Source organism: Phaenicophaeus curvirostris, chromosome 2, assembly GCF_032191515.1.
Source record: "Phaenicophaeus curvirostris isolate KB17595 chromosome 2, BPBGC_Pcur_1.0, whole genome shotgun sequence".
NCBI classification, from domain to species: Eukaryota; Metazoa; Chordata; class Aves; order Cuculiformes; family Cuculidae; genus Phaenicophaeus; species Phaenicophaeus curvirostris.
In genome coordinates, this window is record NC_091393.1 from 116,858,883 (window position 1) to 116,872,653 (window position 13,771).

The following is a 13,771-nucleotide window of genomic DNA, read 5'->3' on the forward strand; positions in this document are numbered from 1 at the left end:
CCGACGCACCCCACCGCGCCGCACTCCCCTCGAACACACGGACACCCCGCGCTGCCCCCGCGCCGCCACGACTCCCGCTCTTCCCCCACCGCCCCACGTTGTGCCGCCTGACAGCGCCCCCGCAGCGCCCGTTTCCGGCCGCGGCCGCCGGTGATTCGGGGCGTTTGTGTCCCGTGGTGCCGCGGGCGTGTCTTATTTGCATAACCCCGCCCACTCCATGTTATCCCCGCCTCCGAGGAATCGGTGTGCGGAGCCCGGATTGCAAAAGCCACGCCCCATGAGAGACCACGCCCCCTTTTGCTGTCAGTTGGTAGCGGAAGGGGCGTGGTCCCCGGGGGCGTGTCCCGCCTGGATCCGGCGCAGCCCATTGGCTGCCGCGGGGCGCGGACGTGGCAGCCGGCGCGGCTCAGCCAATCAGCGGCCGCGCTGGGCGCACGTGCCCCCGCCCCCCCCTTCCCCCTTCCCGCTCCAGTCCCGGCGGCGGCGATGGCGGCGGCGGCCCCGGCCGGCGGCAGCAGCAGCAGCAGCAGCGGAGGCGGCAGCAGCGGGCGCTGGGAGGTGGTGCGTAAGGGCCGGCGCCCCCCGGGAGGCTCCGGTGCCCGGCGGGCTCTGGGAGAGGCCAACGGCGGGCGGGCGCTGCCCGCGGCCGGTGAGTGCGGGGACACCGGGTGCTGCCCTGGGTGAGGGGCCCGGGGCTCCCGGCGAGGGGGTGATGGGCACGGGCACCACCCCCCTTCCAGGCCCCGGCAGAGCCACCCTCTTTCCTGGGTTCGGGAGCTCCCACCACCTCCCTATCCCAGGCTCTGCACCTCCCTGTACCGGTGTTCCTGCTGCCTTCTCCCGTCCCAGGGCCTGGGAGCTCCGGTATCACCGCTCCCGGTGTTCCACGTGGAGCTCCCACCACATTTTCTCCCTCCCAGGAGCTCCTGGTGTTGGTGCTCCCGGTGCTCTCATTCCAGGGCCTTGGGAGTTCCTCATGATCTCAGCATTCCCCATGGAGCTCCCACCACCTTGTCCCATTTGCACTCCCAATGCTCCCCATGGAGCTCCCACCACCTTGTCCCATTCCCACTCCTCATGCTCCCTGTGGAGCTCCCACTACCTTCTCCCACTCCCACTACCTTCTCCCACTCCCACTCGCGATGCTCCCCATGAAGCTCCCACCACCTGCTCCTGTTCCCACTCCTCATGCTCCCCGTGGAGCTCCCGCCACCCTCTGTTATTCCTGGCCCCTGGAGCTCCCCGGTGTTCCTGCCACCTTCTCCCTTTCCCGGTGCTTCCAGGTCCCATCGCCACCTCGGACACCCTCTTTGCGTTGGGCTTCGAGCGGCCGCATCGTAAGCAGAACAAGGAGCAGGTGCCGCCTGCGGCCGTGCCGGAGCCGCCGCATCGGAAGCAGCATGCGGGGAAGAGCGGGAAGAAGCCATCAGCGACTGACACCGGGGCCAAGCCGGGGAAGTGCCGCTCGCTAGAGGAAGCCCTGAAAGCCGTGAGTGTCTGGGCACATCCGTGCGGAACAGTGCCCCTATCCTGTAGCCCCATCCGTGCTCACACAGCAGAGCCGAAGCTCCGGGTGCTGTGTTCCCCGTTCCTTGCTGGGGCCAGCTGGCATCCTAGCCTCCTGCTCGGGACACCGAGCCTGGGTGTTCCAGCATCGTTAAAACCAGTTGGAGGGAATGGCGTGAGGAATGCGGTGCCTGGGTTTGGTTCGGCTTCACCTCACGGGTTCCATGGGAGGAGGAGGAGGCATGCGGCTCCTTCGCTCCAGCCCTGCCGAGCCGCGGGGTGGTTAACGCGTTCCTGGCTGCAGCTGCAGGCGCTGCAGGAGCAGAGCAGACGGAGCACAGTGCTTTGGGCAGTGAGTGGGGAGATTCCGCTGTCCTGTGCTTAAAGGAATACGAATGACAGGAGGTGCTGGGAGGGAATTCTGGGGCCCTTCTCTCTCGCCTGCTCCCTGTCTGATGTCTGGGAGGGATCCTGGGAAAGCCTCCGTGGGAAAGCATCCTCCCTGCTGTGCTGGCAAAGATCCCAGGGGCTGTTTCTGTACCTCACACCCCTGGTGTGCCAGATGGATCCGTGGAACTCGTTTGTCTCCCACCCATCTGCGTGGTGTCTGGGCCTGGCAGATTTCTTTTTAACTCTGTGGAGGTGACGCCTCCCGCAGCGCCCGTTGCCGTCTGGCTCCGTGCTTCCCGCTGTGGCCCGTGTCGCACCCGTGCCTGGGGCTCCTCTGGTCCCTCCCTTCTGCAGGAATGGGGGCACGAGTGGCTCCATATCCAGTGAGAGCAGGTTGGGACTGCTCAAAGCGGAGTCGCTGTGTGTTATTTCTGCGTCAGGAGAGACATTCTTAGGCAGGGGGCTAGAGTGCAGCTGCCTGGGAACAGCTCCACGGTGACAAACCCTGCGTGCAGCTGTTGCTCTGTCAGCTTTGCCGACAGCATCAGTTTTGTGGTGCAGCAGAGAGTCCGTCTTATCCCTCTTTTCAAAATGATGCTGGGATAACCACAGAATCACGCAATCATTCAGGTTGGAAAAGTTCATCGTGCCCAACCATAAATCTCACCCTGCCCACCCCACCGCTGATCCCTGTCCTTGCGCACCACATCCACAAGGATTTAAACCCCTCTAGGGATGGAGACCCCACCGCTGCTCTGGGCAGACTCTGCCAGTTCTTGACAACCCTTTCCATGAAGAAATTGTTCCCGCTATCCAGTCTAAACCTCCCCTGGGGCAATGTGAGGCCATTTCCTCTCATCCTATCCCTTGTTCCTTGGGAGCAGAGCCTGACCCCCGGCTGGCTCCAACCTCCTTTCCAGGAGCTGCAGAGAGCGATGAGGTCTCCCCTCAGCCTCATTTGCTCCAGACTAAACAGCCCCAGGGCCCTCAGCCGATCCCAAACCCCTTGGCTCCAGACTCTTCCCCATCTCCCGTGTCACGCAACAGAAGGGCACCCAGCTCAGATCTAATGGCTACGGCTGAAATCCAGCCCCGGCACTCCCTGAGGAGCGGGCAGGGCATCCATCCTCACTGCCAGGCTGAGCCTGAAACCAAATGATGCTGCATTTCTTGACAGGGAGTGGAGGAAGAGGAAAGTGATGGGATGCAGGTGCTCTCCGTGCTCCTGGGTTGTCAATCCAGCAAGTCTGGATGGACTTGGCTGGTTTTCTTGGAGACTGTGGGCGTGGAGCTTCTGCGCGGTGCTGCCCCAACCCAGCCACACCAGGGTGAAGCAGGGCTGCTGCCCAGAGCCGTTGCCGATGCTGTCGCACTCCTTGGTGCTTTGCTCGGAGTTGGCTGATCCCAGGCGATGCTTGCATGCAGGGTGGGAAGTTGGAGCGAGGCTCTGAGGCCGGGAAGATCTTGCTCCTGCAGCTATATCAGCTCTGTGGCTCCCTGAACTCCTGTGGTGCCAGATGCTTCTAAATCCCCACGTGCAGGTTGTGTTCCCTGGGAGGAGTCTTTGCCAATCAGAAGGAAAATATGTTCCCTGTGCACAGTCCAGTGCTGCTTCTAGGCAAGCATTCCTATTAACGCTAGCAGTGAGTGGATTTGAGGGACTGCCCAGGAAGGGCAGGATTTCTGGGATGAAAGTAGGGAGATTCCCAGCAGCCCTGCAGGAGCTGAAGTTAACGTTCCTCTTTCTGTGCTCCAGTTCCACTCATCCCAGGTTGAATCTCTACCCTCTCTGTTGCTTCCAGCTCGATTTGGCAGATCTGCAGAAGGAGCTCAACAAAAGCCGGAGTGTATTCCCGGAGAACCCCTCGGTCTGGGTGAAGGACCTGGCCAGCTACCTCAACTACAAGCTGCAGGCGCCTCGGAGTGACCCAACGCTCAGCCAGCATCCCCATGGTCAGTGGTGCCAGGAGGATCCGTGCTGGAGCTGCGCTCTCCGGCACCCTTGGGATCGACCGAGCTGGGATGCTTCACATCCAGAGCGGCTCAGTGTGGTCCTTAAATCACGGTGACGGGGCAGCCGGGCATAGGAAGTGGCGTGGGATGCAGCCCGGGAGGGAACAGTGCAGTGTTATGGAATTATTAGGTTGGAAAAGAGCCCAGAGATTGGTTCCAGCCACCTTAGGTCCCTCAGTAGATGGGAAGGGGCCCCAGGTCATACTCTGTGCTGGGATGGTTTGGTGCCAGGTAGGACAGCTGGATGCAGAGGCTGGTTGTAGGAACTTCAGTGCAGACGGGACCAGAGCACAGATGGGACAGGGAAAATCCTCCCAGTCTCACCCAGGACAAGTTGGATCCAGCCTGTCCCACGCTCTGGGTTTGTTCGCAGCAAACGGAGGTGCTGGGCTGGGATGTGTCCTGCAGCCTTGAAGAAGGGGCAATCCTCTATGGCTGAATTAGATGGATCTGGTGTGGAATCACGGGCAGAAGGCACCTGCTGGCCGTGGGGTGCACGGGGATGTGATGCTGCTCCTCCCCACAGCACAATGTCCAGCAACTTGGCGCTGACGGAGCACTCCCTCCTCTTGTGCTGCAGACTATCCGTACTGCCTGGTGAGCAAGGAGCTGCGGAACATCATCAGGGCCCTGCTGGGAAAGGCATCTGGTGTGCTGGAGCTCTTCTTCGACCACTGTGTCTACACCATGTTGCAGGAGCTGGACAAAGCCCCAGGTGAGCACGGCGGGCACAGAGTACGGAGGTGTTCAGAGCAAGGGGGTGCTCGTGCTCCTGCTTGGCCTCGCTGGTTTAAGAGCTCTTTGGGATTCTTTTGTGAAGAAGGGAAGGTGGGAAACTCCTGCGTATCCCATGTGTGTGGTAAAACACTACCAAGGCTGCAGGGATTCAGGCTGGAGGAGCTGGAGTGGGCATAGCAGGATCAGGATCAAGGAGAAATGCAGGCTGCCATCAAGGAGAAATGGAGGCTGGAGGACGCATGGTGGGAAACACCTTCCCAAGCTTTCCTGTTGCTGCAGCATTCATAACCTGGGCCTTTTGGCCTTGGGAACTCAGCACAAGGCTGTGGTGACAGCATTCCGTGGTGTCCGGTCCCAGTTGCCCTGGGGGAAGCACAGAATCCCAACATAGTGGGGTGGAAAGAGTCCTCTGGAGGTCACAGAATCTCAGGATGGTGGGATAGGAAGGTCCTTCTGGAGCTCATCCAGTCCCACCCCTGCTATAGCAGGGTCACCTCAAGCACAGGAGTGCATCCAGGTGTGTTGAATCCCTCTGGAGAAAGAGACTCCACATTCTCCCTGGGGAGCTGGTACCAGTGCTCTGGCACCCACACAGGGAAGAGGTCTTTCTGCCTATCCAAGTGGAACTTCCCATGTTCCATTTTGTGCCCGGTGCCCCTTGTCCTGTTGCTGGGCACCACTGAGCAGAGTCCAGCCCTGTCTTCCTGCTCCCTGCCTGTCGGATATGGATCAGCATCGATGGGATCCCCTCTCCGGCTTCCCTTCTGCAGGCTGACAGATCCAGATCTCTCATCCTTTCCTCTGAAGAGAGATGCTCCAAGCCTCTCCTCATCTTGATGCCCTCTGCTGGGCTCTCTCCAGTCATTCCCAGTCTTTCCAGAGCTGTCATGCCCAAATCTAGACACAGGCAGCCGTTCCTGCTGCCTCTGAGCACGGAGCACATGGATGCCCAGTGGTTTTGCCTGGGTCTGGGGCAGCCAAAGCCGTGTCTGTAGGGGTGACTCTGGATCACTCCTTCCAGCAGAATGCCAAGTGCAAATCCTGAATGCCTGCTTCCGTGCTACTGCTGCCGTTGGCTTTAGCAGGAGCAGCTGGATCCCACAGACCCCAGCCCTGCTCTGTCCTACGGGGAGTGACCGCTGGGTTTGTTTCCATCATAAACCCCACTTCGATGATCAAAACAGTGGGAATAGCACGGAATTGTTGTTAGAAGCTGGCTGAGGTGTTGTTTCCCTTTGGGAGCCCATAGTTTGGGAAGTGCTCGGCTGCTGGCAGGGCTGCTGCGGGGTCAGGCTTCGTCAGGGAGGGCCGAGGGGCTGCGGCTACGCTCACCTCCACTGGGACCATTCTGGAGAGCAGGATCAGCCTGGAGCACAGCCAGCCCTCGCCATGGGGGCTACCAGCCCCTGCTACGGCCGTGCCAGCTGGCCTGGGGGCCAGCAGAGCTGGAGGGATCCCTGGATGGTGCCTGGGAGCGATGGAGCTCCCCAAACCCTCCTCCTGTAAACAAGGTGGGGATGCGCCCTTAGAAGCTCCCAGATTTGGGGCCATGATGTCCTGCCAGGGCAGTGCTGAGCCAGGAGGTTTGGGAAGCAGCTGGAGGGGTTCCAGGGATCCATCCTATCCCTGCGGGGGGGGGTCCCAGGTAGGGGATGGGAAGGGGACACAACTGAGGGGGTGGCCGGAGCTGCACCACATCTGGCTTTGCCAGAGAGGGGGCACTCAGAGGGTCCGGTGCCTGAGGGGGCTCCTGCTGTGCTGTGTTCCAGGGGAGTCCCTGCATGGATACCGGATCTGTATCCAGGCGCTGCTCCTGGAGAAGCCCAAGATTGCCACCACGAACCTGGGCAAGGTGAGCTGGGCTCTGGGACTGCAGGTGCTTCCTGGGCAGATGCCATAAATTCAGCAGAGCTGCACCTCCTCCTACCCTGAGGTTCCCGGGAGCAGCTGGGCCACGAGTACCAATTTCCGTTAATTCTGATTCCTTTGGGAGATTGTGGGGTTGTCCTGTGCACAAAGTCCCTGTGCTTCCCTGTACTCAGAACCCATGCAGAGGGACCAGTACCTCCAGCATCCCCTCTGCTTCCCAGCGCGGGAGCTGCTGGAAGCACCGGTGTCCTGCAGGGTCCTGTCCTTAAAGGCCTTTTCCGAAGCTCATGCTCCCTCTCTGCTGCTCATTCCTGGCTCTGCTGCTCTCAGACGGAGCAGGATGCATCCACCCTTCGCTGTGCTCAGTGGTTGGGACCTGTGGGATGGGAATGAGGGTTTCTGGATCCCACTCTTGGAAGCCAGTGGCTGGGCAGGTGTTGGCTCAGGCTGCCGTCCCGCACCGCATGGATTTGGGGCTCCACTACCAGCACAGCTTCCAGCCTCACCTGCTGCCAAGGGATCCTCCAGGGCCAGGGGCTCTGTCCTGCTCCGGGGCTGCTTGCAGCCCTGTGGCACTGGGCTCAGCAGGATGGGCCGAGGCTCTTCCCAACAGATCCATCTGCATCTTCCCCCCACAGTACCTGGAGGTGCTGCGCTCCCAGCAGAACCGGCCGGCGAAATGCCTCACTGTGCTCTGGGCGCTGGGACAGGCCGGCACCGCGGATCTCCACGAGGGCCTGAAAGGTGAGGGCTGGGAGCATGGGGCTGGGCACCCATCCCTGGGAGCGGGGTGGCTGCCAGAGCAGTGAGATGGGATCTCTGCTCCCACTAGGATTACCAGTGGGGCGCAGGGTCTGCTTCAACCCACGCTGTCCCACACTGGAATGCCATTTGGGATCGCAATGGGGTCCCTGTGGGGTTTGCTGCTGGGTGGTGCCACTCACCATTCCCACAGCTTGTTGCGCTCTGTGCCTGCCCTTGCTCCTCTCAAACACTCTGTGGTTGGCAGAGTGATACAGGGCTTTGGGAAGGGGTTTCTTGGTTTTGGGAAGCTGGAGATGCCATAAAAAGCCTGGAAGGGAGAATTTGGAGCTCGTGGTGGCCCCTCTGCATGACAGCATCACATCTCCAGAAGCACCTTCCCTGGGCTAGACAGGGAAACGCTGCATCCCAGAGGATCCATCCTGCCTAGAAGGAAGCGGGCACGCTGCTCTGCCATCCCTGTGCCAGCAGTGCAGAGCGCAACCACCCTGGAGCCCTTCCCAAGGGATCCGTCTGGTCACCCACTGGGCATTTGAGTGGGGAAATAGGATGGGGGTTTGTCCAAGTTAAAACACGGCTGCAGTCCCGGCACCTGCAATTTTCCCTGCTTCCCAGTGGCTGCTTGCAGACCCCAGAAGCGCTGGCGCAGAGGGAATTGGCATGCGGTGCAGCCAGGAGTGCTCGGTGTCACTATGGGGACGGGGGCATGGCAGGACCCGCCCTGACCATGGCCTTTCTCCACAGTCTGGCTTGGCGTCATGCTCCCGGTGCTCGGCATCAAGTCGCTCTCCCCGTACGCCGTGGCCTACCTGGACCGGCTGCTGATGTGAGTTGTACCTCGTGCGCATTACCAGGGCGTCCCCTCAGCTCAAAGAGGGGAGATTGAGATGAGATCTCAGGAAGAAATGTTTTTCTGTGAGGCTGGGGAGGCCCTGGCCCAGGTTGCCCAGAGAAGTGATGGCTGCCCCATCCCTGGAGGTGTTCAAGACCAGGTTGGATGGGGCTTGGAGCAACCTGATCCAGTGGGAGGTGTCCCTGCCCATGGCAGGGCGTGGAATTGGATGGGTTTTAAGGTCCCTTCCAAACCAAACCATTCCATGACACGGCTGTCAGGGCTCACCATCTCCTCTCTGCCACACAGGATGCACCCCAACCTAACCAAAGGCTTCGGAATGATTGGCCCTAAGGATTTCTTCCCCCTGCTGGACTTCGCCTTCATGCCCAACAACTCGCTGCCCCCGAGGTAAGCTGACACCCTGTGCCCTCCACGCCATGGGGCAGTCTCCCCAGCTGCCTCTCTGGCCGTGCATCGCAGCACCGGTGCCGTCTCCCCACAGCCTGCAGGAGCAGCTCCGGCGACTCTACCCACGCCTGAAGGTGCTGGCGTTCGGTGCGAAGCCGGAGACGGCGCTGCACACCTACTTCCCCTCCTTCCTCTCTCGCGCCACACCGAGCTGTCCTCCCGCCATGAAGAAAGAGGTGAGCTTGGAGCGTGGTGTGTGTGGTGATGGTTCCAGTCCTGGCCTCCCTGCCTGACCCACGCACCTCTCACTGGTTTGGCTCTCTGTCTTGGAGACTACTTGGGGGTGTTTGGCTGCCAGGACGAGGTGTCCCAACCTGCTGTGCTCTCCCTCCAGCTCCTGACCTCCCTGAGCCAGTGCCTGAGCCTGGACCCGCTGAGCTTCAGCGTCTGGAGGCAGCTCTACACCAAGCACCTCTCCCAGTCCAGGTGAGATCCTGCCCACGGCTCTGAGCAGCGTCAGCGCTGGCCTGGAAGCGTGGAGAAGCGCTGGATTGCTCCTTGGAGCTCCTGACTAAGTCCCGTGTTCTTTTTCTTCCCAGTTTGCTCCTGAACCATCTGCTAGAGTCCTGGGACAGCACTAGCAAGAAGGTAGGAATGAGCTGGTGGGAAGGAGGGATTCCTTGTGCAGGGACACAATGTCCCTGTGTAAGGAGTGTTCCAGTGGGAGCTGTGGCTGCTCTGCGATTCTACTGCTGGGTGCACTCCCCTGCTGGGCTCGAGAGCCAGTGCTGTCCTGGGAACAGGCAATTATTGGCTCCCTGGTGGAGGAGAGACTCTTTCCCTCGCCGTGCTGCATACTGGCTCGGATACTCCAGGTTTCACCCCTGTTAGGCATTGCTTTTTTGTTTCTGTGATGAGGCGAGGGGTCAGGCTGGCTGTAGCTCAGCATTCCTGGCCTCTGGAGTGCTGGCTGGTTAGGTCACTCAGTGCTGGAGCCCCAGAGGTTCCCCACAGTCACATTCTGTCCTGCAGATCCTCTGTGGTTCCACCCATCCATCTCATAGAATCCTGGAACGGTTTAAGTTGGAAGGGACCTCAAAGCCCATCCAGTTCCACTCCCCTCCCATGGGCAGGGACACTTTCCACTGGATCAGGTGCTCGAAGCTCTGTCCAACCTGGTCTTCAACACCAGCAGGGATGGGGCAGCCACAACTCCTGCTCCTTCCAGCAGCCCCAGTGGCACTGGGTGATGCAGACGCGTGGTGCTGCCAGCTCCAGGCACGCAGGGCCGTGACACAGCTCGCTCTCACCCCAAGGTTCGTCAGTCACTGCAGGAAACCGTGCACTCGTTTAAAGTAACGAACGAGGAGCTGGCAACGAGAGGGTCTGGCAGTACCCAGGACGTGGCCACCTGTGACGCTGCCTGCAAGGTGAGTCTGCGGCAGCACCGTGATGAGTGCCGGCTGCTGGCAGCCAGATCTGGCCTCCGTGCTGGGTTGCAGTTGGCCTCTCCGGCCACCGGCACGTGCTGGAGCCCCACAGTGGCACATCTGCCAGAGACACTGGTGACGGATGGCGCTGGCCCCAGTCCATTCTCCCAGCTGCTTGGCATATGCTGCTGGTTCTCACTGGGAAGCTGGCACGGGAGCAGCCGCGTGCTGCTGGAAGGTGTGTGGCTGCGACGGAGCCTCCACCACATGGTGATGGGGCCTCATCCCTCAGGAGCTGCTGCGCAAGATGAGGGGCCGAGGCTTCCCTTGGCTGCGGCTCCTGCTCGTCCTCCTGGTCTTTGCCGCCGGTTTCCTCCTGCACGATGTCCGGACACATGGCTCTTTTCAGGGTAAGGGGGAAGTTTGGTGCCCTCGGATTCTCCGGGTAGGGTGTGCTGGGCTGCATGTTCCCAACAGGGAGCAGATGGATCCTGTCCTTTCTCCAGACATTCCCCCAGTGCTACCCCATCCTGGGTTCTCTCTCTGCTCCAGAGTTTCTGCGCCTCCGTCCCATCTGCTCTGAGATGTTTTTGTGGAGCAGTTCAAGCTCCATCCCCAGAGAAGGGCAGGGGGCAATCAGAGCGTGCAGCTCGTGCTGATGGAGCTGAAGGGCAGCTGAGAGAATGGTTGCTGTCTCTTCCAGCCTCCTCCTCCGCTCGCCTGCTCTATTCCTCTGGCATCCTGCCGGCCTTGCAGCAAGCCTGGCAGCGCGTCTCCTTCTGCTGCCTCGAGGGATACAGGTAAGGGGCACCGCGTTGGCAGGACCACACGGCGCAGGGTGGGGGGAAGCTGCTTGCGTGGCCCACGGGGATCTCCAAAGGGAGCCTGCTTTGCTGGGAAGCTTCCCCAGATCCAACTGGATGGAAGGGCTTTCAGCTCCATTCTGAAAGTCTCTTCCCTTCACCCATGGCAGCAACTCCAGGTGCCCCTGTGGCAAAGCTGGTGGTGCCGGGAAAGCTGATGCTGCCAGGACGGCTGGTGATGGGGTCACCAGTGCAGCCAGTGCTGCCCTCAGCAGCGCTCACTCTCTCCCAGGTGGCTGGAACGGAGCCTCCCGGCCTCCGGCTCCCAGGCGATGTCCGTCCTGCAGCCAGGGCTGGAGCTGCTCTGGGCGAAGGGTGGCGAGGTGGCCGTGTCCGTGTCCCAGCTCTGTTCCTCGCTGCTCTCCTGGCTCCACAGCAGCCTGCCCGGCGTCGCTGAGTGGGTAAGATGTCCCAGCAGCCACGAGGGACGAGGAATGCCGGCGCAGCCAGGACTTGGGAAGCCGGAGAGCCCTGTAGGGGTCGGGGGTTGTTTCTGGCTTCAACACCAAGGGCAGGAGGTGGTGGGAGAAGCCTGGAGTAGGAAGGTGTTGCCTGTCACTATCTGCTGTTGGACAGGGAAGGGTGGAGGGTTGGTGATGCTGGAGCTTGGCGAGCAGGGAGACGGCTCGGTGCCAGTTATGGGATGGCCAGGATCCCTGGAGCCTCCTTCATGGTGACCCGAACGTGAGGCTATGCAGGGTGCCCAGACCCAGCATGTGAGGTGGGTGCTAACCCTGCTGTGGTCTCTGTCCCTGCAGCTCCAGTCCCGGCTCCCAGAAATCCTGCTGCACTTTACCGAGTGTGTCCGGGAGTTGCTGCTCTTCCTAGTGCGGAGCTGCCTGCTGCCGCTGCTGGAGTACATGGCTGCAGCCCTGGAGCAGGGTTGGAAGCACTGGCTGGAATCCTGCAAGTGAGTTCCCCTGTCCTCCCAAGCCCCTGGGATGCTCTCCAGGCTCCAGCTGGGCTTTGCTGCCCCCGAATGCTCTCAGGGACCACATCAGGGTGTCTCCCTGTCCTGGCCAGGGGTGCTTCGGGTCCTGCTCCAGCTGAGGGGCTGGGATGTGGCGCTGTGGGTGCGATGTACCTGTGCTCCCTGCAGGATTTTCATGCCCGGGAGCAGGGGGCAGGGGGCTTTTCTGCAGAAGCCGCTTCCTGCACGGACACCTAGGGCTCTGCACTTGCTTGGAGTGCTCACCCCCATTCCCAGCTCCTGCAGCGCCCTGGGAATAGGGCATCCGAGCTGCTGCTGTGGAGAGGAGGAGGGACAGTGGTGCCTGCGCTCCAGCCCTTGCTGCAGAACCAGCTGCCTGCTCCTTCTCTGCTGGAGCCAGAGCTGACAGTCCCAGGCACGGCTGTTCCCACAGCGTGTGGGGTTTGCAGCCAGGCTGAGCGATACTGGGGATGTTGAAGGGGGTGGGACTTGTGTTATGTGGCTTCCTGAGCTGCTCCCGTGCATGCTGAGCTCCTGGTCCCAGTGCTGAGTGTGGCATCCCTGTGGAGCCTGTTCTCAGCCTGAGGGAGCAGGGATGTGCTTGCTCCACACCTGAGCGAGCAGCGCGCGGGCTCTCCTGCATCTACATCCCTGTGTCAGGTGCTGCTGCCTGCTCGGGGGGCTCCTGGCTTCCCCATTCCCTGTCTGTAACCGGTTCTTGCTTTTCCAGCGGAGAATCATCTTGGAGCTGTGTGAGGGAGCACCTGGCAAACGTCACCTATTCCACCTGGATCTATGTGGAAAACACAACCGTATCCGTCACAAACTGGGCTTTGGCTGTGATTTCGGGACACTGATCTGCGTTCCGGAGGAGTGGGGACACGGTCAAGCCATCTCCTTATGTCCCAGGGAGCATCTCCAGCGTGACTGGTGTTGGTCGTGGGATGGAGATGCCAAGGCGGACACACACGGGGACTCTGGACTTCGATCAGAGCTTAGGGGGGAGGTGTTTTCCTTGGGAAACAGGGTTTTCTGCACCCTACAAAATGAATTTGCCTTTCCCTGTCTGCCTGTCCCTCTACTCACTCTCAAACAGCCGAGCCCTCCCTGTGCTTTGCCTCATGCCGATACCTGGACGCCTTTCTGAGTCTCCCACATCCACTTCCCAGCCTTCCTGGGTCAACAAACTGGACTCATTTAATAATTCCCCCCCCCCCTTTTAATTACTAGTTGTTCTATTTCTTCCTTATGGAAGATGCTGGCAGCGCGGCAGGGGTTGTCCCATCCCGCTGCACGCCATTTTTTTGGGGGGGTAAAGCAGTGATTCCTGCTATTTCAGCCACTATTTCCCAGTCTAGTGTTGATGGGAAGGAGCTGGAACTCACCGGGGTCCCAGGGGTTCCCCTCGAGTCCCGGGACGGTGCCGTCCCGGGACTCGAGGGGAACCCCTGGGATGGACGAGGTGCACACGTGTGTGCACAGGGGCTCTGGATGCGTGTGCGAACGTGTTTGCTCACACCTGGGTGTGTGCAGGTGAGGGGGCGCGGTCAGCGCGGAGGGGGCATGACCAGTGCCAATGGAGTGCGGTCAGTCGGGGTGATGCCAGCAGGGGGCGCTGTGCCGGGGGGCGTGGCCAGATACGGGGGGCGTGGCCGATAAGAGGAGGGGTTATGTGTGGGGGCGTGGTCAAATGGGGCGTAGTCACTGAGGGGGCGTGGCCAATGAAGGGGGTGTTATCACTGTGCAGGGGGCGTGGTCAGCAGGGGACACGTGATGAAGTGGGCGGGGCTAGAGGGGCGCGGTTGCTCTTCAGGGGCGTGGCCATAGCGGAGGGGGCGTGGTCAGAAGGAGTGTGGCCATAACAAAGGGGGGGGGGGCATGACTATCAGGTCACGTGACAGATCAGGTGCCGTCAGCTGTCCGGGGGCGTGGTCATAATGGTGGGGGCGTGGCCAGAGAGAGGGGGCGTGGCTATATCGGGGGGGCGTGTTCGCTGGGGGTGCGGCCACAGAGGAGGGGACGTTGC

At 61.1% G+C, this 13,771-nt stretch overlaps 1 protein-coding gene across 1 annotated transcript; it reads left to right on the forward strand.

Annotated features, from left to right (window-relative positions):
• Positions 1-486: 486 nt before the first annotated feature.
• Positions 487-12,812, forward strand: TMEM214 (transmembrane protein 214). Its single transcript, XM_069850542.1, has 17 exons — positions 487-649; positions 1,284-1,489; positions 3,699-3,849; positions 4,490-4,624; positions 6,417-6,499; positions 7,155-7,260; positions 8,023-8,104; positions 8,420-8,521; positions 8,616-8,757; positions 8,916-9,007; positions 9,121-9,169; positions 9,838-9,951; positions 10,244-10,361; positions 10,655-10,751; positions 11,047-11,215; positions 11,573-11,724; positions 12,476-12,812. The coding sequence occupies exons 1-17, from the start codon at positions 487-489 to the stop codon at positions 12,600-12,602; spliced, it is 2,088 nt and encodes a 695-aa protein (XP_069706643.1). The 3' UTR covers positions 12,603-12,812.
• The last annotated feature ends 959 nt before the right edge of the window (positions 12,813-13,771 follow it).

Bases quoted from the DNA above. Each gene is read 5' to 3' on its own strand.
- TMEM214 (XM_069850542.1), top strand. From the start codon at position 487: ATGGCGGCGGCGGCCCCGGCCGGCGGCAGCAGCAGCAGCAGCAGCGGA. The intron at 3,850-4,489 runs GTCAGTGGTGCC...CTTGTGCTGCAG, and splicing joins GCTCAGCCAGCATCCCCATG to ACTATCCGTACTGCCTGGTG. The intron at 8,758-8,915 runs GTGAGCTTGGAG...CTCTCCCTCCAG, and splicing joins CTCCCGCCATGAAGAAAGAG to CTCCTGACCTCCCTGAGCCA.